Source organism: Emericellopsis atlantica (assembly GCF_019669845.1).
Source record: "Emericellopsis atlantica unplaced genomic scaffold F5Z01scaffold_3, whole genome shotgun sequence".
NCBI lineage: Eukaryota > Fungi > Ascomycota > Sordariomycetes > Hypocreales > Bionectriaceae > Emericellopsis > Emericellopsis atlantica.
The window spans coordinates 224,633-249,636 of record NW_025764705.1 but is presented as its reverse complement, the minus strand read 5'-3'; the positions used below and the strand labels follow the sequence as shown (position 1 = coordinate 249,636).

At 56.5% G+C, this 25,004-nt stretch overlaps 12 protein-coding genes across 12 annotated transcripts; 9 read left to right on the top strand and 3 right to left on the bottom strand.

The window, feature by feature from the left end:
* Positions 1 to 217: 217 nt before the first annotated feature.
* Positions 218 to 5,166, top strand: F5Z01DRAFT_644507 (uncharacterized protein). The gene is made up of 4 exons (XM_046262777.1): positions 218 to 660; positions 715 to 826; positions 874 to 4,812; positions 4,878 to 5,166. The coding sequence occupies exons 1-4, from the start codon at positions 593 to 595 to the stop codon at positions 4,995 to 4,997; spliced, it is 4,239 nt and encodes a 1,412-aa protein (XP_046121818.1). The 5' UTR covers positions 218 to 592; the 3' UTR covers positions 4,998 to 5,166.
* A 470-nt stretch (positions 5,167 to 5,636) lies between these two features.
* Positions 5,637 to 6,665, top strand: F5Z01DRAFT_670554 (uncharacterized protein; the record flags this gene model as incomplete). Its single annotated transcript, XM_046264577.1, has 1 exon — positions 5,637 to 6,665. One exon carries the CDS (start codon positions 5,637 to 5,639, stop codon positions 6,663 to 6,665), a length of 1,029 nt encoding a protein of 342 aa, XP_046121817.1.
* An 887-nt stretch (positions 6,666 to 7,552) lies between these two features.
* On the top strand, positions 7,553 to 9,858 carry F5Z01DRAFT_717596 (uncharacterized protein; the record flags this gene model as incomplete). Its single annotated transcript, XM_046266541.1, has 2 exons — positions 7,553 to 8,227; positions 8,294 to 9,858. The coding sequence occupies 2 exons, from the start codon at positions 7,553 to 7,555 to the stop codon at positions 9,482 to 9,484; spliced, it is 1,866 nt and encodes a 621-aa protein (XP_046121816.1). The 3' UTR covers positions 9,485 to 9,858.
* Positions 9,859 to 10,186: 328 nt separating this feature from the next.
* F5Z01DRAFT_307810 (uncharacterized protein) lies at positions 10,187 to 11,792 on the top strand. The gene is made up of 2 exons (XM_046258927.1): positions 10,187 to 10,981; positions 11,371 to 11,792. The coding sequence occupies exons 1-2, from the start codon at positions 10,349 to 10,351 to the stop codon at positions 11,665 to 11,667; spliced, it is 930 nt and encodes a 309-aa protein (XP_046121815.1). The 5' UTR covers positions 10,187 to 10,348; the 3' UTR covers positions 11,668 to 11,792.
* Positions 11,400 to 12,792, top strand: F5Z01DRAFT_307741 (uncharacterized protein). The gene has a single exon (XM_046258924.1). It carries the CDS (start codon positions 11,720 to 11,722, stop codon positions 12,599 to 12,601), a length of 882 nt encoding a protein of 293 aa, XP_046121814.1. The 5' UTR covers positions 11,400 to 11,719; the 3' UTR covers positions 12,602 to 12,792.
* Positions 12,686 to 13,767, top strand: F5Z01DRAFT_308407 (acyl-CoA N-acyltransferase). Its single transcript, XM_046258929.1, has one exon. It carries the CDS (start codon positions 12,985 to 12,987, stop codon positions 13,621 to 13,623), a length of 639 nt encoding a protein of 212 aa, XP_046121813.1. The 5' UTR covers positions 12,686 to 12,984; the 3' UTR covers positions 13,624 to 13,767.
* Positions 13,659 to 14,853, bottom strand: F5Z01DRAFT_307739 (uncharacterized protein). The gene has a single exon (XM_046258923.1). It carries the CDS (start codon positions 14,355 to 14,357, stop codon positions 13,695 to 13,697), a length of 663 nt encoding a protein of 220 aa, XP_046121812.1. The 5' UTR covers positions 14,358 to 14,853; the 3' UTR covers positions 13,659 to 13,694.
* Positions 14,850 to 16,773, top strand: F5Z01DRAFT_644499 (NADH-ubiquinone oxidoreductase 49 kDa subunit). The gene is made up of 2 exons (XM_046262776.1): positions 14,850 to 16,584; positions 16,639 to 16,773. Exons 1-2 carry the CDS (start codon positions 15,183 to 15,185, stop codon positions 16,653 to 16,655), a joined length of 1,419 nt encoding a protein of 472 aa, XP_046121811.1. The 5' UTR covers positions 14,850 to 15,182; the 3' UTR covers positions 16,656 to 16,773.
* On the bottom strand, positions 16,774 to 18,495 carry F5Z01DRAFT_701213 (ubiquinone biosynthesis monooxygenase COQ6). The gene is made up of 2 exons (XM_046266408.1): positions 18,209 to 18,495; positions 16,774 to 18,158 (listed from the first exon to the last, which is right to left on the bottom strand). Exons 1-2 carry the CDS (start codon positions 18,372 to 18,374, stop codon positions 16,867 to 16,869), a joined length of 1,458 nt encoding a protein of 485 aa, XP_046121810.1. The 5' UTR covers positions 18,375 to 18,495; the 3' UTR covers positions 16,774 to 16,866.
* Positions 18,496 to 18,602: 107 nt separating this feature from the next.
* Positions 18,603 to 21,365, top strand: F5Z01DRAFT_307862 (Man1-Src1p-C-terminal domain-containing protein). Its single transcript, XM_046258928.1, has 2 exons — positions 18,603 to 20,377; positions 20,488 to 21,365. The coding sequence occupies exons 1-2, from the start codon at positions 18,945 to 18,947 to the stop codon at positions 21,080 to 21,082; spliced, it is 2,028 nt and encodes a 675-aa protein (XP_046121809.1). The 5' UTR covers positions 18,603 to 18,944; the 3' UTR covers positions 21,083 to 21,365.
* Positions 21,366 to 21,587: 222 nt separating this feature from the next.
* F5Z01DRAFT_632903 (ATP synthase subunit 4) lies at positions 21,588 to 22,485 on the bottom strand (the record flags this gene model as incomplete). The annotated part of the gene is made up of 3 exons (XM_046261895.1): positions 21,588 to 21,613; positions 21,671 to 22,354; positions 22,455 to 22,485. The coding sequence occupies 3 exons, from the start codon at positions 22,483 to 22,485 to the stop codon at positions 21,588 to 21,590; spliced, it is 741 nt and encodes a 246-aa protein (XP_046121808.1).
* Positions 22,486 to 22,688: 203 nt separating this feature from the next.
* Positions 22,689 to 24,882, top strand: F5Z01DRAFT_307713 (CBF/Mak21 family-domain-containing protein). Its single transcript, XM_046258922.1, has 2 exons — positions 22,689 to 24,345; positions 24,404 to 24,882. Exons 1-2 carry the CDS (start codon positions 22,840 to 22,842, stop codon positions 24,542 to 24,544), a joined length of 1,647 nt encoding a protein of 548 aa, XP_046121807.1. The 5' UTR covers positions 22,689 to 22,839; the 3' UTR covers positions 24,545 to 24,882.
* The last annotated feature ends 122 nt before the right edge of the window (positions 24,883 to 25,004 follow it).

Below are 25,004 nucleotides of genomic sequence, written 5' to 3'. Positions count from 1 at the left end.
AAATACTCGAGCTCAAGCTGGCTTTGGCAAATCACGTTGATATAAGCCATCTCCCCGACTGTCACCTGGATTGATACGTGGACCATTGGCAGACGCGTTCGTCTGCATAATAATGGTCCCTGGTCAGTGAGCGGAGTGATAATATGCGTTTGGAGCACTTGTTCAGAGTGAGTCGGAGTGACTCATGCTCAAATCGATGGATGGGGTCGGGCCGGCGGGGCCCCTGACGGACTCGGACGGACTCGACTCGGATCGGTTTAAATGGATCCGTCCGCTGTGCTGGTGGGGCTGGTGGTCTCCAGCCACGAGCATGACGGTTTGCGCCACAAATGACGGGCCCAACAGCCACTCGCTTGTCCGGCGTGCCCAGGCAGATGCACTTTATCTGTGCTGGTGACTTGACCATCTGAGCAACACCATCCGCTTGAAAGAACACCGGGTCAGTCACGCGAGCGTCGTGGCCGGGAGGTCACTTTGAAGAGCGTTGCAGCATATTTCGTCGTCTTGTTCTCCACTCAATTATTGTTACCTCTTCCTCCAGCCTCCGTCTTGAGAGGAGCTATCGCTCTACGCATCTAGGCAATGTCTCGGGATGGCTACTCAAGTCTTGATCGCCCACACGGGCCGGCGCCTTGAAGTAGACACGGCGCAGTTCTCCAAGTAAGTATTACATGCAAGACCATGGCTTCCATCTCGTTCTAATGCCTTTGTAAGTCTAGATGAATTCAAAGCCTGGGTCAGCAAGAATGGCGCAGTTCCTATCCAACACTTTGTCGCCTTGACGCCACAGGGCCGAGCCATCAAACCAACGGGCTTGTGGAACGAGGTACGGACGTCTACGGCTCTGAGGTACGCCATACTGACAACAACTAGAAAGACATATTCGTGTACGATGCGCGCACGACTCAGCGCCAGTCGCAAGGGTCGCCGACCATCGTATCTAAACTACCCTCTCCGAAGCCGCCAGCGATTCCGGCCGCTCCCAACATGATAGAAGATGTGAAAGCCATCGGATCATGGCAAAAGCTTTGCGAGAGTCGGCGCACTTGGGCTGCGAGAGTGGCAGACGATTGCGGTCAGATGGACAACACCATCCGCGCGCGGTTTGATGAGATCGACGTGATGATCAAGTGCCTTGATGCAGCTATCATCAATCTCGAGATCAGCGTCAAACAGATCGAACCCAAGTACACCGAGCTGAAGAAATGGGTAACGCCTGCGCTAGAGGAACACTCTCGCCTGGCGTCTTCATGGCAGCAGTACCTGGAGCTTGCGAGCAACGTCCCTGTCGCACCCGCCATGGTCAAGTTCATGACGAGAGGCGCGGTCTCCAAGGGCGCACACACGCTCGAGGACCTCATTGAGCCTGAGACAGCTAAGAAAGCGGGTAAACTTGCCGCCACGGCCAATCGAAGATTCAGCGAAAAGGCTACGGAATTAGACAGGACCACGAACAGAATGTACGAGGACTTGCAAAAGTTGATCGGAGACTTTGATGCCCTCACAAACCGCTCTGTCTTGGCACGCCATGACGAATCGTCGCAAATCACCCAGGACATTGAGCCTGTCTCGAAACAACTCGAATCGGACTACAAGACAGCCTTGACCTACAGTAACGCTCAGAAAGACGTTGCTCAGGCTTCGAAAACAGCGTCCATGCACACAGAGCGTTTGATACCCAACTTGCAGAAGAGGACGCAGGGGATGGCAGAGCTTATGCGGTATGCGACAGAAGCCCGAAATACCATCGCCGCAGATGCGGTGAGCTTCATGAGGGCCATTACAGAAGTCACGTCGCTTCGAGGGAACGTGAAGGACCAGATCAACTTACTGAATCAGTCCGAAGACGACCTGACAACCTTTGATTACCTCCGGCTGATACAGCAACTGCCATACATGTATGCGTCGTTCTTGGCAGAAGCGGTGCGGCGTCACGAATGGAATGACAAGGTCAAGGCCGATTCAACAACACTTGCCAACGAAATGGCGCTGTTCCAGGACGAGGAATCGAAACGCCGGCGCAGGTGGCAGAAGATGGTCGGTAGCACCTATGGGCCCGGACTGGACACCAATGTCATGGGACTCGAAGTTGGCGTAATGGGCGACGACACTTCGTGGCCACCGATGAGCAAGCAAGAGCTGGAGTCGTACTACGACACTCTGCGCGGGCTGGCAACCGAGGAGGCCATTTTGGAGGACATAGCCCAGCTGATCCAGGAGCTGAACAGTCCCACAAAACAACAGTCCAAGCGAGTCAAGGCTTTCAAGAATGGCAGCGTTCACGAAGCTGGCCTTGGTCGCAGCGGCCTCATGATTCGAGGGGATGATGATCTACTCCGCTCGCTTCAGGAGGATAAGATGAAATTAGACAGCAAGCTCAAAACGGCAGAAAGCAGGGTCCGTCGCCTGGAGGACCTTTTGCACAGGCAGTCTCAGGCGAGTCGACCAGGGAATCTCTTCCAACCTGGCCACGAAAGAAACGGATCCATGTCGTCTATCAAATCATCCCGGCCCGATGGCCAGCAGTCCGTGACGAACGGGACAGATGCACTGGCCCGGCGTATCGCTGAGCTCGAACATGAGCTGAGGGAGGAGAAGCAAAGCTCGGCGCGCATGCAGAGCGAACTCGCAGCCAATGCGGTCCAATATGGCAACATGAAGGATCAGTTCACCGAGGCAAACACGACAAAGAAGGACCTGCTAGAGAACATGGAGGCATTCAAACGCGAGTTCCTTGAGGAAAGAAAGTCTCTGGAAGATGAGATTCGCGATCTTCACGCGCGCCTAGAGAACACTGAGGACGAGATGGAGCACCTGGGCGACTCGAAAGAGAGAGCCCGAACTTCACACGAGACCAAGATCGAGCAGCTGCAAGCAGAGCTAGAACGTCTGACCGAGCAGCATCGCGATGAGTCGCAAAAGGCGCAAGGCCAGGTGGAGTTTCTCCGGAACGACGCCCGAATGCAGCATGACCGGCGTGAGACACAAGAGCGCGAGCTCGAAAGTGTCAGGGAAACTAGCAGGCACGTTGCGAAGCAGCTTGAGGAGCTCGGAGTAGTAGCTGATGGCTACCTGGGGAGTCTCAAGACCCTTCACGGATACATTGGCCCTCAGGACTCGATGCCCGAGGACGCTGACCTGGGCGATGTACTGCAAGAAGCAGCCACCAAGCTGCTCTCTAGGCTGCAAGGTTTGCAAAGTGATGCGGATATCTTGCGCAACGACCTCGAGGAAACCCGAAGCGCTGGAAAGACTCTCCGTGACGAGCTGACTGCCACTGAGAAGAGGCTCGCTTCTGAGGAGGCGGCCTCACTCAAGGCGCACAATAAAATTGCCGAGGAGTCCGCCAAGGTGGAGGCCCTTGAGACGGAACTCGCAGGCGCCATGGAAGAATTGCGCAAGCTGCGGGCGCGTCTGACCGATGGCGAGAGTGGCTCGGGGACACTGCAGAAGCAGCTGGAAGACGAAGAGAAGAAGGTCGTCAACCTGACCGAGCAGCTTGCGGCTCGCCAATCGCGAGTCGGTAGCCTAGAGGAAGAGGCGCACATGTACAAGGAGAAGGCGGAGGACTCGCAAGTCAAGCTATCCGAGCTCCAGCGACGCTTCGAAAGCCGCGACGAACGATCCAAAGACCTTACGCAGCGGCTGTATTCGCAGAATGACCGTATGTGTCATCTCCTCGAGCGCCTAGGCTATGCGGTCTCTCGTAGTGACGGGTCCATCACGATTACGAAAGTCCCTCGTGCGGAGCGGGCCACGCAAAACCCGAACGACTCTTCTGACCCGGGATCGTCCCTGCGAAAGTCGAGTGTGTTCAAGCCAGGCATGCTTGGTGCCAAGGCACTGCACGAAAGTGCCGACCTCGATCTCCTCAACTGGGCCAACAGCCACGATCTCGATGGTGAGGACGACAGGTACAACGCGTTTGTGAGCAAACTTGGGGACTTTGACGTGGATCAGTTCTCGGACACCGTCTACTACAAGATCAAGGAGGTGGAGCACAAGGCACGCAAATGGCAGAAGGAGGCCAAGTCGTACCGAGATCGCGCACACGCCGAGCACAAGGACGCACACAACAAGCTGGCCTTTAAGAACTTCAAGGAGGGCGATCTGGCGCTCTTTCTGCCGACCAGGAATCAGCAAGCCGGGGCATGGGCTGCGTTCAACGTCGGCGCACCTCATTACTTTCTGCGAGAGCAGGACGCGCATCGTCTGCGTCATCGCGAGTGGCTCGTGGCGCGGATCACGCGTATACAAGAGCGGGTGGTCGACCTGTCCAGGAGCATGCAGTCGGGGAACGACGAAGAGTCGATCAACGACGAAAACGAGAATCCCTTCCAGCTGTCCGACGGACTGCGCTGGTACCTCATTGACGCGCAGGAGGACAAGCCCGGCGCGCCGTCCACGCCGGGTATGGGCAAGTCGACAGTCGCCGCTAACACCGTCGAGGCCACGGCGAACATCCATACCCACGCGGTCATCAACAAAGGCAAATCGAAGGACAGTGCGGCCGGCCTCGAGAAGACGTTGTCAAAGAGCCTGGAAAGCCGCAGAAGCAGCTCGAGCTCCAAGAGAGCTCTGCCTTTTACCAGCGCTGGCGCACAAGCACTGCTCAAGCCCGGGGCTGTCGTCAGCGAGACCAACTCTCTCCGTGCCGCTGCACCAGAAACACCGTCCGCGACCAGTCCCACACAGCCCGGCAGCCCACTCAGCGCACGCCCGCCGGCGACGGACAGGGACCTGGCTGGATCCAGCAGGGCCAAGGGGAAGGCGACAGCCCCCGGTGACAATGAGAACGCCAAACCATCAGAGGTACGCCAAGTCGATACGCTCTTCGGGCCCTGAGTCAAGATGCTGATGGTGGGCGTCACGGGCAGGGGCAGCGGCGTAGAAGGCTTCATCGACAGGAATCGACGGGGAGTCCCAGTAAGAGATCCGTGGTGTGGGATTCGCTGTGGAGTGTTGAGTACACATATGAGAGTCCGACTAGGAAATGATACCCCGGAATCAGACGAACGAATAATTATTGCCACAGGGCAAGGCGTGCATTTCGGAGCTTTTGTGGGCGTTTTCTCGGATCATGAGTTTTCACCAGTTACACACTTTGTAGATAGAAGCGAATATGGGGAGGATTGTAATAGACATTTGAAGTTGATATCTACAGGAAGAAACAGCACGGCCATGTGTGATTGATGAGAGGGCGTCATACGCTACTCATCGAACATAGACTGGTAAGGGGGATCATTTTCCGCAAAAACGACGTCTGCTTTGATGATCTAACAGTCTTATCGAAGGCCTCCAGTCTATTTACTGCACTTATCCAAGTACGAATGAATCTAGGTCTAGTAGGTATGGGTGCTGATCACTAGAATCATGGGCAGATGCCACGTTGGGCTTATCTCCCCGCGACGCAGGTGGCGGTGATAAGCGGTAATCTGTACTCCAGGCATGGAGGCCCCACGTATGTCCGTCCACAGCCGCCCCCTTTCACCTACCTTATTCCATCAGCAAGACAATTAATCCTATTGTTCATCCTCGAGAGGCGAACCAGGCCAAGACATCTCTCGCTCCAAGATGTCTTTGACGCTTCTCACGACACGGTCGTGATGCGATGCGACATGGACACAGCGCGCGCAATGACAGCCAGTACTAGTATTAGATCCCTCGTCTCGCTGCGGGAGCTCCCGCGGCTGCCCCCCGAGATTCTCCAGCTCATCGTGGAGAGCGTCCTGCCATCCAACACCCGCGCCCTGCTCCCGACGTCTCACAGCGCGGTCAGGACGCTTCTCGCGCTGACAAGAGTCTCGCGCGTCACCTACAGCCTGGCGTCCAAGCTCCTACGCCAGCGATGCATGTACGTTGAGACGAGTCGCCGGCTGAGCAAGGTGCTGCTCTGCATGGACAGGCTCGTGCCCTCGCTGCCACCCCCGTCGCTGTCGCTGCGCAACATCACATCGCTCTACCTCGCGCCGTTTGAGACGACGCTCGACGATCAGCCCACGGCCATCTGGGTTCGGGAATTATTTCACGAGGTCTCCCAGACGCTACGCCGCCTCGTCGTGCACATGCCCTTTCGCAGTCTGGACCTGCCGGACGACCACCTCAACGTGCGACCCATTCTCCGCGAAGGATTCGAGCAGCTGGTGCACCTCGAGGAGTTTGTCTGTCTGGGCGAATACCCAGCCCTGAGCACGACCAAGGCTAGCACCGACGTCTGGCGCCTCTGGCCAGAGCTCAAGCGATTGGTCCTCTTTGAGGTGCCCATCGACAACCACTGGTTGTGGTGGAATGTGGCCACCCTGTCGCGGCTGGAGCACGTTGTGCTGGCCAAGCCCACGCACCTCTCGGGCACGAACATCAAGGACGAGTACTTTCACAAGCTGCCGCCCGACTGCCCTGAGCTGAAGCGGCAGATCCGCATCGTGCTGTATGGCGTGGCGTACGAGATTCCCACCGAGACGGTGGACACGGCACGGTGGAACGAGATTGACCCCGAGGAGAGGATGACAGTGGAGAGGTACGAGGTGCCCATGCCGTTCTATGGGGATGAGACGCCGAATGAGCTGGTGACCGGCTGGATCAGGCGTGGGGCCTTGGACGGGACGCTGTGGAAGTCGAAAGGAGAGAGACTTGGGCCGGCGAAGAGGAAGGGAGAATTCACGTAGGTGGGAGATGTGTCATGGGCCTATAAGGGAAACATGGCTCACTTGCGTCGTGATGAATGAGCGGTCGGTACTCAATGACTGAGTGATAGTCCGATAGAGCATACGACCAGGATCGTGACACAGTAGTGTCGACCAATACGGATACAGGACATACTTTGAAAGCTACCGAGTGCCTTTCTCCAGAGAGGTTTCAATTCCACTGGCGCTGCGCATGCTTCAGTTGACGTTACAATGAGATATACTACTACACTACTTACTACAGTAGTCTAGTACATGTAGGTAATAGTAAGCTGTCGACACTGGGTGGGTAAATGGTGATACGTAATTAGCTCGGCGTCTCGGGGCCCCGACAATGCCAGTGTCCCAGAAAATGGAGCAAGAACTGGAGCAAGAGGCAGGAAGCACCCACATCCACGTTGGACCAACTTGGAGTGCGGATTCGGAGTCGGACCAAACACCTCACCGACTGATTGATTCTCCTCTTCACGTCCAGCAATTTCCTGATGCTCGTCAGCACCTCTGGAAATTGAGCGCAAGAGCATCAATCGCATTTGACTACGTCTGCGATGCGGCCAGACGACGCGCAGCGCGGCACAACGTTACGTATCCAGCACTGAGCCCACCACTACCAGCCATAAGCACCTACCAAAAGGTCCTGCTCACTGCATCTGTACCCGGACGCAAAAGAGCCCTCAAGAGCCCTCGAGACATGGCGAACCCGACTCTATGAAACATACTCTCGACCATCATCTCTCTCTCTCTGCCCAGGAAACCCTGTTTCTTTAGGCAGCTGCAGTCGCAACTAACGAGCGCTACCCGTGTCTCGCTCGCCGCGCCGCGTATCCGAAACAAAGGCGTCGACCGGATCCCCAAGGCTAAGAGGCACCATGGCGGGCAGCAAGCCTGCGACGGTCGCCTCGTACGCCGCAGGCGCCTCACTCGCCGCCGCTGCCCTCATCTACGTCTTTGGCCCGACCTTTGCCCTCGACAACGAAGCGGCGCCGTCCGGCCGGAAAAAGACCATTGTCGGCCTGCGCAACGGCGCCAACGACTGCTTCATCAACTCTGTTCTCCAGGTCCTCGCCGGGCTCGACGACCTGCGCATCTACCTCATCCGCGAGACCCACCGGCGCCGCATCGAGGATCCCGCTGTCTACTCTTATCTCGTGCAGCCGACCGATGGCGCCGGTCCGCTGCCGGCGTGGAAACTCCATGGGCTACAGGACGGGCTGGTGACGTACGGGCTGAAGGATATGCTGGATGCGCTTAACGAGCGGCCCATATACAAAAAGGCCATTTCGCCCTTTCAGCTCGTCCGCGTGCTCGAGACGGCGTTTAGGCAGCGCATCAGCCGCCAGCAGCAGGACGCGCAGGAGTTCCTGCAGATCGTGGCCGAGAGGCTGAAGGACGAGTACCACGCCGGAAGACGGGCGAGAGACCACGCTAGGAGACACGGGATCACGCCTCCCTACGTCGAGAATGGCGACAGCAAAGGGACCGAAACCGAGACGGAGGCAGAGACAGGGACAGGAAATGAGGGTGCTACAAACAACGGAGACCCCGTGGAAAAACCGACAGAGAGGCTCGCAGGTCTGGCTGTCAACGGGGCCGAAACATCTGATACAGAGGCCTCGACTGCCGAGGCGTCCACACCCGACCTGACACCTACAATCAGTAGGAAGCGCATGCCCAACGAGAACGAGGAGGCCTTTCCCATGGAGGGGCGATACGAGTCGCAACTGCAATGCACGACCTGCCGGTACAAGACCCGGCCCCGCGAGGAAGCCTTTTGCACATTGACGCTGGCCGTGCCGCAGGTCTCGTCGACATCGCTGACTAGCTGCTTTGACGGAATCTTCAAGACAGAGTACATTGACGACTTCAAATGCGAGAACTGTCGTCTGGTCCAGGCCAAGGAAAATCTGGAAACAGAGCTGGCCAAGTCGACATCCGACTCGTTCCGAAAGACGGCCGAGGAGAACATTGAGAAGCTGCGCGTGGCCATTGAGACGAACCCCGAGGAACCCCCCGAGGGCGTCGACTTGGGCGACATCAAATACGCGCCCAAGCGCAGGATTGCCAAGACGACCCGGATGACCATCTTCCCCAAGATCCTGGCCATCCACCTGTCCAGATCCATCTACGGCGTCGGGCAGGTCACACAAAAGAACTCGGCCAAGGTCTCATTCCCTGAGAACCTGCCGTTGGGTGGTCTGATGGACCAGCGCAAGTACAAGCTGCTGGGTGTTGTGACGCATCGCGGCGGCCATAACAGTGGTCACTACGAAGCCTTTCGACGGCAGAACATGCCCAAGCCGCCATTTGCCCACCTCAACACGTTCCAGGCGTCTGAGGCGTACAGCAAGACGCCAACCCCGATCTCTACGCCAGATCTAAGTGCACGTCGCATCGCTAGCCCCGCCGTCTCGACACCTGATCTGCTCTCCGCATCGTCGGGCACATCGTCCATCTCGGTGAACTTGCCGCTGCCTCCGCCTCGCAGCGTCCCCGAGGACCAGCAGGTCAACGGCAAGATCAAGGATAGCGACAGCGGCAGTCTGCGCTCCGTGGCTGCGTCGACAAAGTCAGCCCTCTCGCGGCTGACCTCACCAAAATCGAACAGGGGCAGCCGGTCAGGCTCCCCTAGCCCGGCTCCGCCGGCGGCGACGGCAGGCAAACCACCCAAGCGAAAGAAGCCCGCGGCTGACAAGTGGTGGCGCGTGAGCGACGAGAAGGTGAAGGAGAGCAAGACGAGCGAAGTTCTCGGCATGCAGAGGGAGGTGTATCTGCTTTTCTATGAGCTGGACAAGGACTTTTGAGGGGCGGGCTTCATTATGGAAAGAAAAGAAAAAAGAGGGACATGGAAGCATTGATGGTTCGTTTCGATTCCTCCCTTGGGGATTTGCATAGGGCGGCGTTCTGTTTGGGTTAGACTTGTATGGACGAGGAGAACTGCCCGTGTTACATCACGGTGAATGCTAACGGACGCGAAGCATCAGGAAAGGTGTGTCTCTGTATATTAGTACTAGACGAATATATCGTGTAGCTCGTTCGCAACGCTGGGGTTTGTGGGCAAGGGTGTGGTGAACGATCGACGTGCAGACCTCCAGCATTACCGACAGCAGTTGCTACACATCCGCACAGAATACATTTGATACATCAGGAACTAAAACAACCGGAGCAAAGACTATCCAAGCCAAGTACTATCTTGTTTATTTTGTACGACTGTACTTAATGATAAGGGGCAGTGCCTTTCCTTTGTCTCTAGGGAAGACATGGAACCGCCCGCTCTGCGCTTACGGCCGAGTCGCCGACCTCCACGTCCGTCACGCAGATTAGAGGCACGTACGCAGTGCATACCAATAGGCACCTGATCTGGCCTAGCGCCTCTGGTCGAACGGGACCCCTGGAAAACGCGGAAGCTAACAAGAGCTTACCTGGTAAGGAAGAATCTCAAGACACGCCTCGAGAGCGAGTACCTGCCTTACATCAGCGCCTAACCGTGAAACGTCCGCCGCGTTGCAGAACTTTGCATCCTGGACTCATTACCTCCACTCATTGGGAAACTATCTTCTTTCTTTATTTTCTCGCCGATCTCTAGCGTGAATCGCTAGCTTTATGTCGAATGCTTCGGGTGATGAACTGGAATTATAATCCGACCACGTCAACGCGGTAATCGTCGCATGGACCGAGCCCAACACCAAAGGGAGCCAGCCATAACAGTTGCTGGCTCTCCAGAATACCCCCAGTCGAGAAGACCGTCAGGGTTTGGGCAAGACTTTCTTCACACCGCCCTACCCCAGCACGACATGGACAGGCGGCATGAGTCTCCTCATTCGAGATGGCCAGAGCAGCACCCGGCTCTGATCAATACGCACTCGTCACAGCCAGTCGAGCTACCTCATCCGTACACAAGCGTCTATCATAGCAACCAACCAGCTGGCCAAGGCGGGTCCCAGCGTTACTTCTCCAGCAGACAGCCGTCGCCGGCGGCACCGCCTCCCTGGGACACTGGCCTGTTTCCACTCAGACCACCTCTGGAGAGATGGCCCGGCGAGCGTCCCAACCAGATGCTCGGGACCAACAGGGGGCTCGATCCACGGGAGATGGCCCAGATGGCCCTGGCCCCGGCGGCGCGCCCAGGCATGTCAGCCAGCACCGAGGGGAGCCGCGCGGCAGAGACGCTGCCACCGTGTCCCATCGCATTAGCCGACGAGGTTGACACCGCGACGCGAACGCGGGAGAAGAGCACGGCCAGGAAGATCCAGAGAAGGACAAAGACTGGATGTCTCACTTGTCGGAAGAGGAGAATCAAAGTGAGTAAACAAATTCCCCGTTACCAACACTACGTACGGATACTAGACCCGGCAACCTGGCCCAGGACGCTGGAGCCTGAATGCCCCACCGAATCCTAGGGCGGGCACTTAGTCGGGACCTTGAGTGCCAGGCTTTTTGGCCCAGTTTTGGCTGGGATCTATGTACCTTTGAGGTACTCCCTGCTATAGCCTGTACTTACGGCCCCCAGCGTACCCGAACCGACGGGAACATGACAACTCTCCACACGCACTGACTGCACTTCCACATCCCACTGTCCATGCCGTTTGAGGTCTTCATTAAGCTCTCACAACCCTTAACCCTTCTCTTCATACCCATTTGCGACGTTATCGGTCCCTTAAGTTGCACTGCTGACCACCAATTTCTCCAGTGCGACGAGCAGCGACCTGCCTGTAACAACTGCACCAAGGCGAAGCGGGAGTGCCTGGGCTACGAGGTCCTCTTCCGCGAACACAACGGCGTCAACCCTCTCGCCAGGGCCGCCTCTGCCACATCCAGCAACCCGCCCTCGCCCAACCACCTGGCATCGTCGCAATCGCCCAGCGTCGCATCGTTGACCTCGCCATTGCCGGCACCAGCAGCGTTGGCCGACTACCCCACGGGCACCCACCAGGCTGTACTGGAATCTGTGTACAGCTCCCTGCAACAGCCTCCCCACGGGTATTAAGCGCACGAAAAGGAGCTGCAGACAGTTGGGTGTATTCTCGCCGCCCCAAGACATGAGGGTGGACCAACTCCTGTCCCAGGTGTGCGTGATGCCCGACTCACCCGCCAATGTATACGATGATGCATGGTACCAGGATATCGTCGCGGTGTACCACGAGATATACGCCAGCGCGTTGCATGCTTTTTTCGAGTCAAAGTGGTACTACTTTATGGAAAACGGGAAAATGGCGTTTCCTCGCCAGCCCTCGCTACTACAGGTCATGGCCTCCTTCCTGACAGCAGCAGCGCAGCCCGACGCCGGCAGCCAGGAGAAGATGGCATACATGTCCTGTCTGGAGATGAAAGTCGTCTGGGAGCTGGCAAAGACAGCTGCCACGGCGGCGCCCCCTAATGCCGACAATCGTCGAGCGACCATCCTGCCGAGCGAAGCGAATCCTGTCGAGGCGCAGCACCGGTTTCACGTCGTTGATGCTTTGCTGAGCGGTACTGTTCTTCCGTGGAATCCCCTGGCGCCCCCCTTGCAAGACGCGCAGCACCACCGCGTGCGCGAGTTTGAATTTTGGTATCAGCTCGCCGAGTTCCTTCGGTCGGGCGTGCCTGGAGCGGACGAGCAAAAGGAAGCAGACCGGAGGGCAGAGGCTTTGCAGAAGATGCGGAATCACCTCGACGGGCGTGAGAACCGAGACGTGCTGTACTCCACCGCCATCTTGCGTGAGCATGGCCTCCAGTACCCTGCCAATGCGGAAGGCTCGCACCTAAACGCCTACCATGCTGCGGAAGACAATCCGAGAGACAAGGTCATGGTCGCTGCACGGTTCATTACGGGGCATACGCATGTCAATGGTGGGACGACCAATGTCGCGCGGCGATTGTGTGACATTGCGCAGAGGCTGTATATCAATCCCAAGGCCAATCCGCCACAAGTTGCTCAGTAAACGCAGCATCGGCAAGGCGGTCGGGCGTTTGCAGTTTTGTATCGTGGCCGAGGCGCTCATCTGAGAAGCATTGGGGCGTCGGTGATGCTTCGCTCAGCCGTCGCTTGCCGCGATCCTGCAAATCACTCGGCACTCCGACCTCGGAGCAGGGAGGGTTGGCCTGGACCAGATGAGACTCTAGGATACGGTCAACATCTTTCCCGGCAAGGGCTGTTGTAAGACGATGCATTGATGCATGAGTCACACCAGTGTGGGTGTCACTGGAGGCGACTACACCAACGCTGTGACACAAACAAGGCACTCCTTATATTTTTCGGACTCGCCTTTGCTCGCATCATCTGAGCGTCGATTTCACTCGATCCTTCGACGAAACTAGGTTCACGATGCCACCTCCAATTGTCCCATCAAGACATCTCCCATCTCCTAACCCGCCCTCGACAGAGCCTGGCACCATCCTGCTCGAGACGGAACGCCTGGTCCTCCGGCGTCCGCTCCCCAGCGATGCACCCTTGCTCGTGGCCGCGGCAAACCACAAAGAAACCGCGGCCTTCATGACAGACCGCTTCCCGTCACCCTATACCCTCGAGGACGCCGAGGACTTTGTGTACGAAAAACTGGTCCCCAAGGGCACGCCAGCCGAGTACCCAAACACTGTCGCCATCTTCCTCAAGGACGACCCGTCGCGGCTGCTGGGCACAATGGGCGCCAAAATCGGTACAGACATCAACTACATCATGTGGGAGCTGGGCTACTTCCTCTCGCCTGAGTACTGGGGCCAAGGCTACGGCACAGAAGCCGTTGGGGCGTTCACGAGGTGGTGCTTTGAGACGTGGCCGGGTCTGCAGAGGATGCAGGCCTCGACGTATGAGTTCAACGAGGCGAGTGGGCGCGTCCTGCTCAAGTGTGGATTCACCAGGGAGGGCATGAGACGGCGGTCGGCGATGAAGAACGGAGTCATGACAGGGGAAGTGTGGTACGGCATATTGCGGGAGGAGATGCTCGGGGTACCAGAGGCCATGTGAGCCCATACATTGGCGAGATGCATGAAAATTTTCCGAGCATGTACAAGAAATGAAGATACCTAAATTCCAATTCACGACGTCTCGTGATATGGTGGCGGCAGCACCTCATTCTGCTGGCTGCGCATCAGTCGCTTCTGGTCCACCTCGACTCTCGTCACGATGCACTCCACCTTGACCACTTCCATCATCCTGGAGTGCGAGAATCTGGCCTGTTTCACCGTCAAACAGCCCGAGTTCAGGCAGTCCGTCTTCCTGCCGTCGTGGCGCCACTGTTTGTTGGGGCAGACATGGCATTCCTTTTGCGAGTGCTCACCCCTGACAATGCTGACGTTGCCATTGCGGCCAGGCACAAACTCGTGGAGATGCTCGATTTGGTCTGGGCCGTGCAGGGTGAGGGAGATGTGGCAGGATCTCTGACGGACTGCGTTGTGATACTCTTTCCCCCTGAGCCAGGTCTCCAGCTTGTCAATCTGGTAGAAGCGGGCTTGGCTGAGCAGGTGGTGGTAGAAGACCTCGTCGTGGCCGGTTTGTGCGTCGTGCGAGATTGGGTACAGGCCCGTCCTCAGATAGCGGAGGACATGCTCGAATAGCGATGGGTCTGCGTCCACGTAGTAGGGGCCTTCCGCGAGGCGTAGCAGATTGCTGAGGCGACGCGATTCCTGGAGGGTGGTCCTGGTTGTGTTGAAGGTGCGTTCGCCGATGGTGAGCTCGACACGGTCGCTGGGCTCGGACATGTCCAACTGAATTTTGCAGCAGGACAAACAACGGCTGGTTGGTAGTTTAGAGTGCGGGCTGGCTTTTGTTTTTATTGTCTGCGAGCTTGTTGGTCGCAGTGCCTAAACGCACCCTTGCCAGTCTAACGTTAGGTGATTCTACGTAGTACCAAGCGTTCCTCGAGGGGCATTCTGCCTTGAGTGCGTCTTGGGCACTAGCCAGGATATGATCGACATGTTGCCATGTTGGTAGGAGGGAATGAATTCTTGGTGCATAGCCGACAAATAACTATTATTGATCAGGATGTTCCTCACATGATACATGAGCTGCGCCTTGTTGCCAGACACAATGCAGCGATGGCTGGTTGCTCCAGCACGTGTGAATGAGGCTTCGACGACGAGCACTTCTGTTGCCCATCATGACTCTGACGAGTACTTTTCATGTCAATTGACGCCTTAAAGTTGGCGTGCAATCAGGAGAGGTCATTGCATTATGTATGGGAAGATGGATTGAACTCGTCAACACTTTCAATTCTAAGGCACGCGATAATAGGCGTCAAGCGGCAGCGCCAGCGTGGGGCAAGTGCCGACCTGTAGGCGCATGATAATCCGAGGCCGTTCATTGGCCAATGGCCGCATCAATGTTCCTCCGCACCCACCGTTCCACGGGCGAAAGCTCCAGTCTTCCAGATTCGTTGACGACCAGACCAGACCAGCTCATTGCCGGATGACGAGCACGACTCTACTCCCTCTCGGCCATTGATATCGACGCGCACGAGGCGCATACGGAGGACCCTCGACCTCGATCCCAGTCCTCTCCTCTCCTCTCCTCTCCACCGCGTCACAATGGCTTCGCCACTACGAGCGTTCGCTGGCCGAGGCGCCAGCCGACTCTGCCTCCGTCCGGCCTCGATACCGACCACCTCACGATCCTTCGCTACCACGTGCTACCGCAAGTACGCGACGCCTACGCCCGACCTCAGCGCTCGTCTCATTCCCGTCGACGAAGACTTCAAGAACCCGAATGATCCCTATGGCGCCCACACCCTCCAGGAGGGTCTCACGCAAAAGTCGCGCGACAACTCGGTCGAGGACCGCAAGGTCAGGCACTACACCGTCAACTTTGGTCCTCAGCATCCTGCCGCCCACGGTGTGTTGCGTCTCATCCTCGAGCTGAACGGTGAAGAGATCATCCGTGCGGATCCCCACGTCGGTCTCCTCCACCGCGGTACCGAGAAGTTGATCGAGTACAAGACCTACCTGCAGGCTCTGCCCTACTTTGACCGTCTGGACTATGTCTCGATGATGACCAACGAGCAGTGCTTCGCACTCGCCGTCGAAAAGCTGCTGAATGTCGAGATCCCCGAGCGTGCCAAGTTCATCCGCACCCTGTTTGGTGAGATCACCCGCGTCCTGAACCATCTCATGTCCGTCCTCTCCCACGCCATGGATGTCGGTGCTTTGACGCCCTTCCTCTGGGGCTTTGAGGAGCGTGAGAAGCTCATGGAGTTTTACGAGCGTGTGTCGGGTGCTCGTCTGCACGCGGCCTACGTTCGCCCCGGTGGTGTCCACCAGGATATCCCCGCTGGTCTGCTGGACGATATCTACCAGTGGGCCACCCAATTCGGTGACCGTATCGACGAGACCGAGGAGATGCTGACGGACAACCGTATCTGGATTGAGCGTCTCCGTGGTGTCGGTGTCGTCACTGCTGCTGATGCCCTGAACCTGTCCTTCACCGGCCCTATGCTCCGCGGCTCGGGTGTGCCATGGGACATCCGCAAGAGCCAGCCTTACGATGCCTACGACCAGGTTGAGTTCGACGTCCCCGTCGGCACCAACGGTGACTGCTACGACCGTTACCTTATCCGCATGGAGGAGTTCCGCCAGTCCCTCCGCATCATCCACCAGTGCCTCAACAAGATGCCTGCTGGTCCCGTGCGCGTGGAGGACTACAAGGTCGCCCCTCCCCCGCGTGCCGCCATGAAGGAGAACATGGAGGCTCTCATCCACCACTTCCTCCTCTACACCAAGGGTTACTCCGTGCCCCCCGGTGACACATACTCGGCGATCGAGGCCCCCAAGGGCGAGATGGGTGTCTACGTTGTGAGTGATGGCAGTGAGCGCCCGTACAGGTGTCACATTCGTGCTCCTGGGTTCGCGCACTTGGGTGGTTTCGACCACGTCTCAAAGGGTCACTTGTTGGCTGACGCTGTTGCGGTCATTGGTACTATGGATCTGGTGTTCGGTAAGCTCTCCCCTTTTTTTCATCCTCAGTGTGACCCTAGCTAACAAGACACAGGTGAGGTTGATCGGTAGAGGCGGCATGCACAGACAACTAGAATGGGTTTTCTTTGTTTTGTAACCATAGCTGACAAGAGGATCAAACCAGAGTATATACCTTTCCTCAGTGGTAGTTGTGACCAAATGTACGGTTGTTCAATTATGCTTCCCGTCTTTTATCCTGCGTTGTACACACAACGTTGATACAGATTGATACAAAGTGATACAAAATGAGCGCAGGACCATCCTAGATGACCTTGGCTCCGGACCCAGACGCCTGCGCCATGAGGAAGCCTTTCAGGGGTCCCAGTGCGTTCACAGCCTTGAGCCCCATGGATCTCAGGGGCACAAGGGGACCGCTTTCCACGGAGTAGAGCTTGTGCAGTTTGTCACAAACACCCATCAGAACATGATTCGCGGCATACCGCTCCGAGTTGTAGGACTCGAGCCACATCTGGGTGCCCAGATCCTGGCCGTGCGAGACGGCATACTCGATGGCTCCCACTAGGCTCTGCACATCAGCCTGCCCTTGGTTTAAGCCCTGACCAGCCAGCGGGTGGATGGTGTGCGCTGCGTCACCAACCAAAGCCACACGCTCGCCAATGTACGTGTCCGCATGGCGGAACTTGAGAGGGAACGAGGCGACTGTGCCCTCCTGGACTCCGACCACAGCCTGAGGAAGCATCCGGGGATTCGTCTGCGTGTGCTGCATCCTCCATTGATACTCCTCATCCTGGCCTTCATTCTGGCTGTGCATATATGCAAGGTCGACGGGACTCAACCGGAAAGCCGCGTTGACAACGGCAATGAAGTCTTTCGGTGCAAGCCGCTTCAGCAGCGCGGCATTGGCCGGCGTCGTTGACCAAACCAAGGTCGCAAAGTTCCCAGGCATCGGTAGCATGGCGACGGGGCCTGTCGGCAGGAAGCGCTGGTAGGCGGTCTTGGTGTATTCCCCTCCCCAACCCTCCCCTTCCAGTTCCAGCGTCGCCACCACACCATGGCGGCCATAGTCCCATCCTCGGCTCTCGATCCCAGCAAAAGACCGCACGGGGCTGTTTGCTCCGTCCGCACCCACGAGAAGTCGGGCTGTCAAGGTCTTGCCGTTGGAGAGCTGTACCACAGGCCACGACCGTAGATCCATCTCTTCCGTTTCCTCGCCCAACTGGATCTGCTCGACCTTTGAGTTTTCGAAAATGTCCACCCCGCCTAGCTCACGTATCCGCCCCAGAAGACCACTCGTCAGGTTGAGATTCTCCGTCATGTATGCGATTGTCTTCTCGGTCCCCTGCGTGGGCCAGTCGAACTCGATCCTCGCCCCCGTGACGCCATCCCAGACCTGCATCTCCTGATACGCTTGTATCCTGTCGCGTTGCAAATGCGACCATGCGCCGATGCTGTTGAGAAATTGCGCGGAATAGGGCGTGAGCGAGGAGCACCGGTTGGAGAATTTGGATGGCGGGAGTGAGAGGACGGATGATTTGGTCAGGTCTTGGGCTTCGATGAGGGCCACGCGGAGGTTCGAAGTAACTGGGTTGGCGCCTGTGCTTCGGTATTAGTACAATATAACAATAATGTCCTGTCTAACTTACGGAGCGCTGCGAGTAGCGAAAGACCTGCTGGGCCACCACCCACGCATATTACATCGTAGATATCGTTTGACATGGTGGCATATCCACGGCGAGCCATTGGTTTAGACACACGAGTGCAAGCTCGACATATAGAGGGCGTCGAGCCCAGAACCCGGGTTGCAGCCATCGAGAAAGTCACCACGTCCAGAAAGTTGGCGTATGGACGGATGTGTGGTTTACACCATGTGAGGCCATCACGATATTAGGACGGTGTGGCGTTTAGCATGTGGCTGAACTTGATGTGGCGGTGCTCGGACCCAGGCAGCAACAGGGGTCTTGCGAACCTAGCGCTGCCTATTCCCCAAGTTGCCACAGAAACAACAGCAGGGTCTGGTCATTGTTTGCTCTGAATATCTTTCGTGCCATTGTTCACGTCGCACATTAGCGAATTCTCGATTCTGCATCATTCCTGACCCCTCCATCTCCCCCCTTTGCGCATAATCGCGCCTCACTGTTCCCCAGACGCAAGCTGCCGGCCGCTACAACTGTGACCTTTGTGCACACCGTGTTGACGGGTAGCGCGCGCGACGTCATTGCCGCATCTGGTAAATCGTGGTTACACACCTACCTCAGCACTTGACACGTTTCCTTCAACAACCGTCTCTTGGTTTTTTACTACTCAGCGAACACCCGTCAAGCTCAGCGTTTAAGTCAAGAAGATTAACAGCGTTACTGAGAAAAATCGATAACCGCAAAGATGGCCGACATGGAAGATTACTTGCAGTCGGACTTCGACCCCAGCAAGGTCACCATGCCTCGCTTGCGATCGATACTTGTCACACACGATATCGGCTTTCCCGCCACAGCAAAAAAGGCGCAGCTTGTGCAGCTCGTGAACGAACAGGTCATGCCACAAGTTTCGAAGTTGCGCGCACAAAAGCTTCGCGCCAAACGGTCCAGCATGGGCATCGTGAATGCTGGCAGCGCCGAAGACGTTGGAGACTGGGACGACTCGATCATCGAGACTCCCGCGTCTGTTAGGAGAGGCAAGTCACCGCGGAAATCGTCGACACGTCTCAAGAGCGAGGAATATGACGAATCACACATGGCGACGCCACGAGTGACATCCCGACAATCGCGTGCCTCGCGTTCTGTCAGTCGCGCGCAATCACACGCCGACGACTACGAAGCTCCGAAATCTACGGCCACCCGTCGCGTGAGCCGACGGACGGTCACACCCTCTATCAAGGATGAATCAGGGGACGACAACGATAACCCCTTCTCTGATGACAACCCCTTCCAGAGTGGTGTCTCTCCTACTGGCACCGTTCAGAAAACACCTCGCAACAACTACAGGCGTCGCTTGAGCGAGATTGAGGCGGCAAAGAGTGCGCAGTCAGCGCGCCGCAGCACAGGCCAGCAAGCTGGGCTGTCAGTGTCCAAGACTAGAAGGCAGCAGCAGACACCTCAGCCAGAGTTCGACGACACCGAGGACGACAGCGACGACATGGAGCCTGGCGAAGAGTTCACGCCTGATGCACAACTCGAGCTCGAGGCCGCTGCCAGCCAGGGTGAAGTGATGCCACCGCGCAAGACATCGAGAAGTGCGGCTCAAAAAAGCAGCCGAAAAACGCCCCTAGCCGTTCTTCTCGTGACCTTGTTATCTGTGTACGCTGGCTGGTGGCGCCAAGAGAAAATTGCCGTGGGTTATTGCAACCTTGGTCGGTCGCCACAGTTTATCGTGCCTGCGGATTGGCCGATCCCCGACTCCGTGGTGCCTTTCTTGGAACCTCAATGCGAGCAATGCCCACCGCATGCCTATTGTTACGAGAACTTCGAGACGCGTTGTGAGCAAGACTTCATTCTGCGCCCGCACCCTCTATCGTTCGGCGGTCTGGTGCCTCTGCCTCCGTCGTGCGAGCCTGACGGCGAGAAGGCACGCCGTGTGAAGGCTGTTGCCGACAAGGCCATTGAGGAACTTCGTGATCGCCGGGCCAAGTTCGAGTGCGGCGAGCTCGTTGACGAGGCCGGGCACCAGCAAGACTCGCCGTCCATTGACGAAGAGGAACTCAAGGAAACAGTGAGCGCCAAGCGCAACAAGAAGCTCAACAGCGCCGAATTCGAGGACCTATGGATAGCAGCCATTGGTGAGATTACAGCTCGCGAGGAGGTTTCCGCCAAGGCTATTGAGTAAGTACATTCTCTCATCACCATGTCCTGTATGAGCTATCCGAGACATGTCACTCTTAACTTAACTGCTTCTGACTCGAGACTAATCAGATCGACTGTCTACCATGCAGAAACTCCAATTCCACCGGCTTTCCAAACCGCCAGCTCTCGTCAACCTCTCTCGCTCGCGTTTCACTCCGCTGCTCCGTCCGGCGGGCCATCCGACGCGGAGTGGAGCGATATCGACTCGCAGCTGGACTTTTAGTCATGGCCTTCATTGGTGCATTGGCAGCGCGAGCAAAATACAGAAGGCACGTCATGACTTCCAGGCAGGTTCCTGCGTTAGTCGAGACCGTCTTGACCAAATTGTTGAGCCAAAAGGAAGTTGGTGCCGAGGATGACGAGGAGGATCCCTGGCTGTTCTTACCCAACCTGCGCGATGATGTGCTTCGCTCTGTTCACTCTTTGCGCGAGCGAGAGCACATCTGGCAAAAGGTGAAGGCTGTCGTCGAGATGAACAGCAACGTCCGCACTAGTCAGCGCGAGGGCGCAAATGGCGAGTTTGGCCGTGCGTGGGAATGGATAGGGCCTCTCGGGATTGAAGGTGCTCGGAGACGACGTAGCGGGCGACAGTCCTTGCTGCCCGACTCCAATCCAGTAACGCCAGGGTCGGTGGCTGACTCTGTAGACTCGAAGAAGTGGCAAGAGTCAAGGCCTATTTACTAGGCCGTGTACGTGTTCCGCTGTTTATTACAATTCTGTTTTCTTTCGTTTGTCCTGTTCTCTCACTGTACATGTTGCTTGGGGAATCTCATGCCCTTTGATTAGTGGACGACTGTTGGATCTGGCGTTGATGGAAAGGGCGTGATTGGGATTGTCTGTGTGGGTGCCGGCTTTGATGGTCTGCAGAGTTATATGACCAAGTAATGGACGAGTGTATGTCACGGCTTGCTTTCTCATCCACGTATAGATCAGTGACGTCTTTTCAGAACCTGACGTCGGCCTTGGCTGTTGTCTCAGGCTAGCAGCGAGGCTTGCTTGCGCATACTCGCAACGATGTCTCTTGCATAAGGTAGATGCAGCAGCTCACAAATATCACACATGCGAGAAAGAGGTATTGAAAATCATTTGGCTGTTTGAGCTATGGCACAGGTCTTTATTACAAGACGGATAGTGTAACAAAGGGAAGGTCTGGTATGGGTGATCTAGCTTCTAACAAGAGGTTGGATGTTTATTGGGCCTTGGAAGAAACGATCTCTGCAGGGGTAGGTAGTTAGCACAGGCCAATAAATTAGATGTCCGGTGAAAACGTACTCTCGACATCGGCAACACTCTGCTGGAGGATCTGCTGCAGAACCTTGGGGTTCTCGAGCTCCTTCTGGACCTTGGCAATGACAGACTGAGCGAGCTCCTTCTGCTGGCGGGCCTTGACCTGACCCTCGTAGCGGACCCACGAGTCGAGGACAGACTTGGCCTCGGCGGCAATGGCAGTCTTCTGCTCCAGCTCGTAGGCCTGGTTCTCGAGCTTGGCGGTCTCCTTGGACACCTCAAAGAGGGACTTGGTGATGTCGACGACACCGCCCATCTGCTTGACGTCCTCGATGCGGGTCTTGACGGCCTCGGTGTGGTCGGCACGCGCGCTATTGAGGATGTTCTTGATTTTCTCGTTCTGCGACTCGGCCCAGGCCTTGTAGCCGGGACCGCCGTACTTGATCAGGCCGCCCCAGACGGAGATGAGGCAGAAGGCGATGATGGTCTCCTCGTTCATGACATAGTACTCGTTGCTGATGGCGTAGGCGCTGATGCCGGCGAGCGAGGACAGGATGGCCGACTTGGAGATGAGGCTGTTGCCGGGGAGGGAGTCGATGATGGACTGGGCCTTCTTCTTGGGCTCCTCGGTAGGGACGCCGCTGGCGTAGCGGGCCTGGGCGGCGGCGGCGGACGAGAGAGCAGGCAGAGCCTGGCGGGCGACCGTCGGGCGGAGGAGGGGAGCTGCGCCTGTTTGGAGAAAGTCAGTTGTGTGTCCTTTGTCCCTCCCGCAGACCGACGAAGCGGCCAATGGCGCGCGCAAAAGTTGCGGCGACCGAGGGCGACGTACCGGCAGCGCTTCGCGCCAATCGAGAGGCCATTGTGAGATGAGTTTTGATGGGGGTATCGCGGGCTTGACGTTGCCTTGGTAGCTGTGATTGAGGATGAGGTTTTATCGCGCTAGATCGGGATGTTCGCAAGGTCACGTGGCTGGCAGCCGAGTTATTACCGCTCTGGGGGCGAGCGATGCCAAAAGGGTCTCTCTGAGCAGGTGCGACCTGATTGGCTCAGAATTCAATGTCGATGAAGATTTCCTGACATTTGCGCTTGGACTCGATCGTTCATGAATGCAATATTCCTGCTCTCATACTATCTTTGAAAGTCTTTGAACATATACTCATTGCTTACCGATCTCATATTCCTTTTTCATCAGCGCTCTTGACAAGAAACAGAGCATGTCCGAGGGGATCAACTCTAGGCCCAAGCGGCCATCCAAGGCAAAGCCTGCAACAGGCGAGCCACCAAAGAAGAAGCGTCGCCCATCAGTCGAGGAAGAAAGTGACGCCATCGATAGATCTGAGGACCCCAACGCCAAGATCCTGCTCATGGAGCAAGGCATTCTTGAATCAAAGAAGAACTACAACGATATTGTAGTTCTCTTGGGCATCATGGGCGACTATGAGAGTGGCAACCCAGAGAGTATGCTGGCTACTGTGGCTCTTTCGCGGGTGTTTATGCGCCTTTTGGGACAGGGGGCGCTGGTGCCGAAACGGACGGTGTCTGACAAGCAGCTCGCCGTGGTCAATTGGCTACGAGAGCAGTTCAAGTCATTCAAGACGTTGTTGCTGTCACTGCTCAATGATGAGGAACTTGGCGTGACGGCCCTTACACTGTGCATGAGAGTGCTGCAAGCGGAAGGGCAGGTCGAGAAGGATGAATACAGCTTCCCAACTGAGTTCCTTCGACAAATTGTGCACACCGTGCTCCAGAGCGAGGATGAGGACGTCGCCAAGGCTTACACAGAGGAGTACCTTGAGCAGTTTGACGACATTCGATACCACACCTTCAGCTCCATTACTGCCATTCTTCAGGAGGTGCCAGAGGAAGACAAGGCCGACATGTTCGATGCAGTCCTCCCGATTCTCTCAGCGCTGGATGGCGTTCCAGAGTCGGCTGAAGAACTGGAAGACTGGTACATCGCACGTCCAAAGAAGAAGGCGCATAACATACGTTCAGTCCAGCAGCACAAGCGACGCGGGCAAGAGGCCTGGCTTGCCTTGATGAACATCGTGGAGACCAAGGAGCAGCGCAAGAGACTGCTGAAGCTCGTGTCCACCATCATCGCGCCCTGGTTCACCAAGCCAGAGCTTCTAGCCGATTTCCTCACCAACTCCTATGATGCTGGAGGCTCCATGTCTCTGCTGGCGCTGTCCGGTGTCTTTTATCTCATCCAAGAACGAAACTTGGATTACCCGTTGTTCTATCACAAGCTTTACTCGCTTCTTGACAACGAGATTCTACACTCGAAACACCGAGCCCCCTTTTTCCGCTTACTCAACACCTTCCTCTCGTCGACCCATCTACCAGCAGCGCTGGTTGCGAGCTTCATCAAGCGACTCTGTCGACTCTCGCTCAATGCGCCTCCATCAGCCATCGTCTTTGTCATTCCCTGGATCTACAATCAGATGCGGGAACACCCGACTTGCACTGCCATGCTTCACCGGGAAATCAGGGATCCAGACGTGAAGAAGGACCTGAAGAAGAATGGCATGGACGACCCCTTTGACCCCAACGAGACGGACCCGATGCAAACAGATGCAATCGAGAGCTCGCTTTGGGAGGTCACGCAATTGCAGTCCCACTACCACCCCAACGTGTCGACGATTGCGAAGATTTTGTCGGAGCAATTCACGAAGCAAAGTTACAACATTGAGGACTTCCTCGACCATTCTTATGCTACTGTACGTCTCACGAGAACTTCCCCAAACGTCTTGAGACCCTTGTACTGACACTTGACAGCTCCTCGACGCCGAATTGAGCAAGGAATTGAGGAAAGCACCTGCGGTGGAGTTCCACATCCCCAAACGAGTGTTTCTTCCTCAGGATGAGCCGGCAGTCAACCCTGATAGCCTGGTTGCGAAGTTGTGGGACTTTTCATAGACGCATATACCCTAAGCCTACAGGCAGCTTAAACCTACTACTAGGTTCGCACCGTTCTCGCACTTGATATATTCTTGGTCTAAGAGACTGTTCGCTTTCCATTATGCAACAGCAAGATAGGTTAAGTGCAGCTAGGTAGATCAATCCATAGCTGTCCACTTTAGCAGATTGCTCATGGACTTAACAGCGCCGGACAACTGTGGTACTGAGTGAATGCTGTATAAAATAGCTCAAGTATCTCCGTACACAAGGCGGGCGAGGCCTAAAACGGAAAAGGGTCACGCGAGCTTGTTTGTCGGCGGTGTCACTTTCAGCAACTAATCAGAGAGACGCGATTATACTTGTTTGGACAGTGCCACCAGGTTTACTTTAGACAGGAAGAGTCATCTTTCATAGTTGTTATGAGGAAAGTCAGTAGAAGGGCTGCATGGTTTCGCCGGCGGGCTAGGTAGACCCTTCG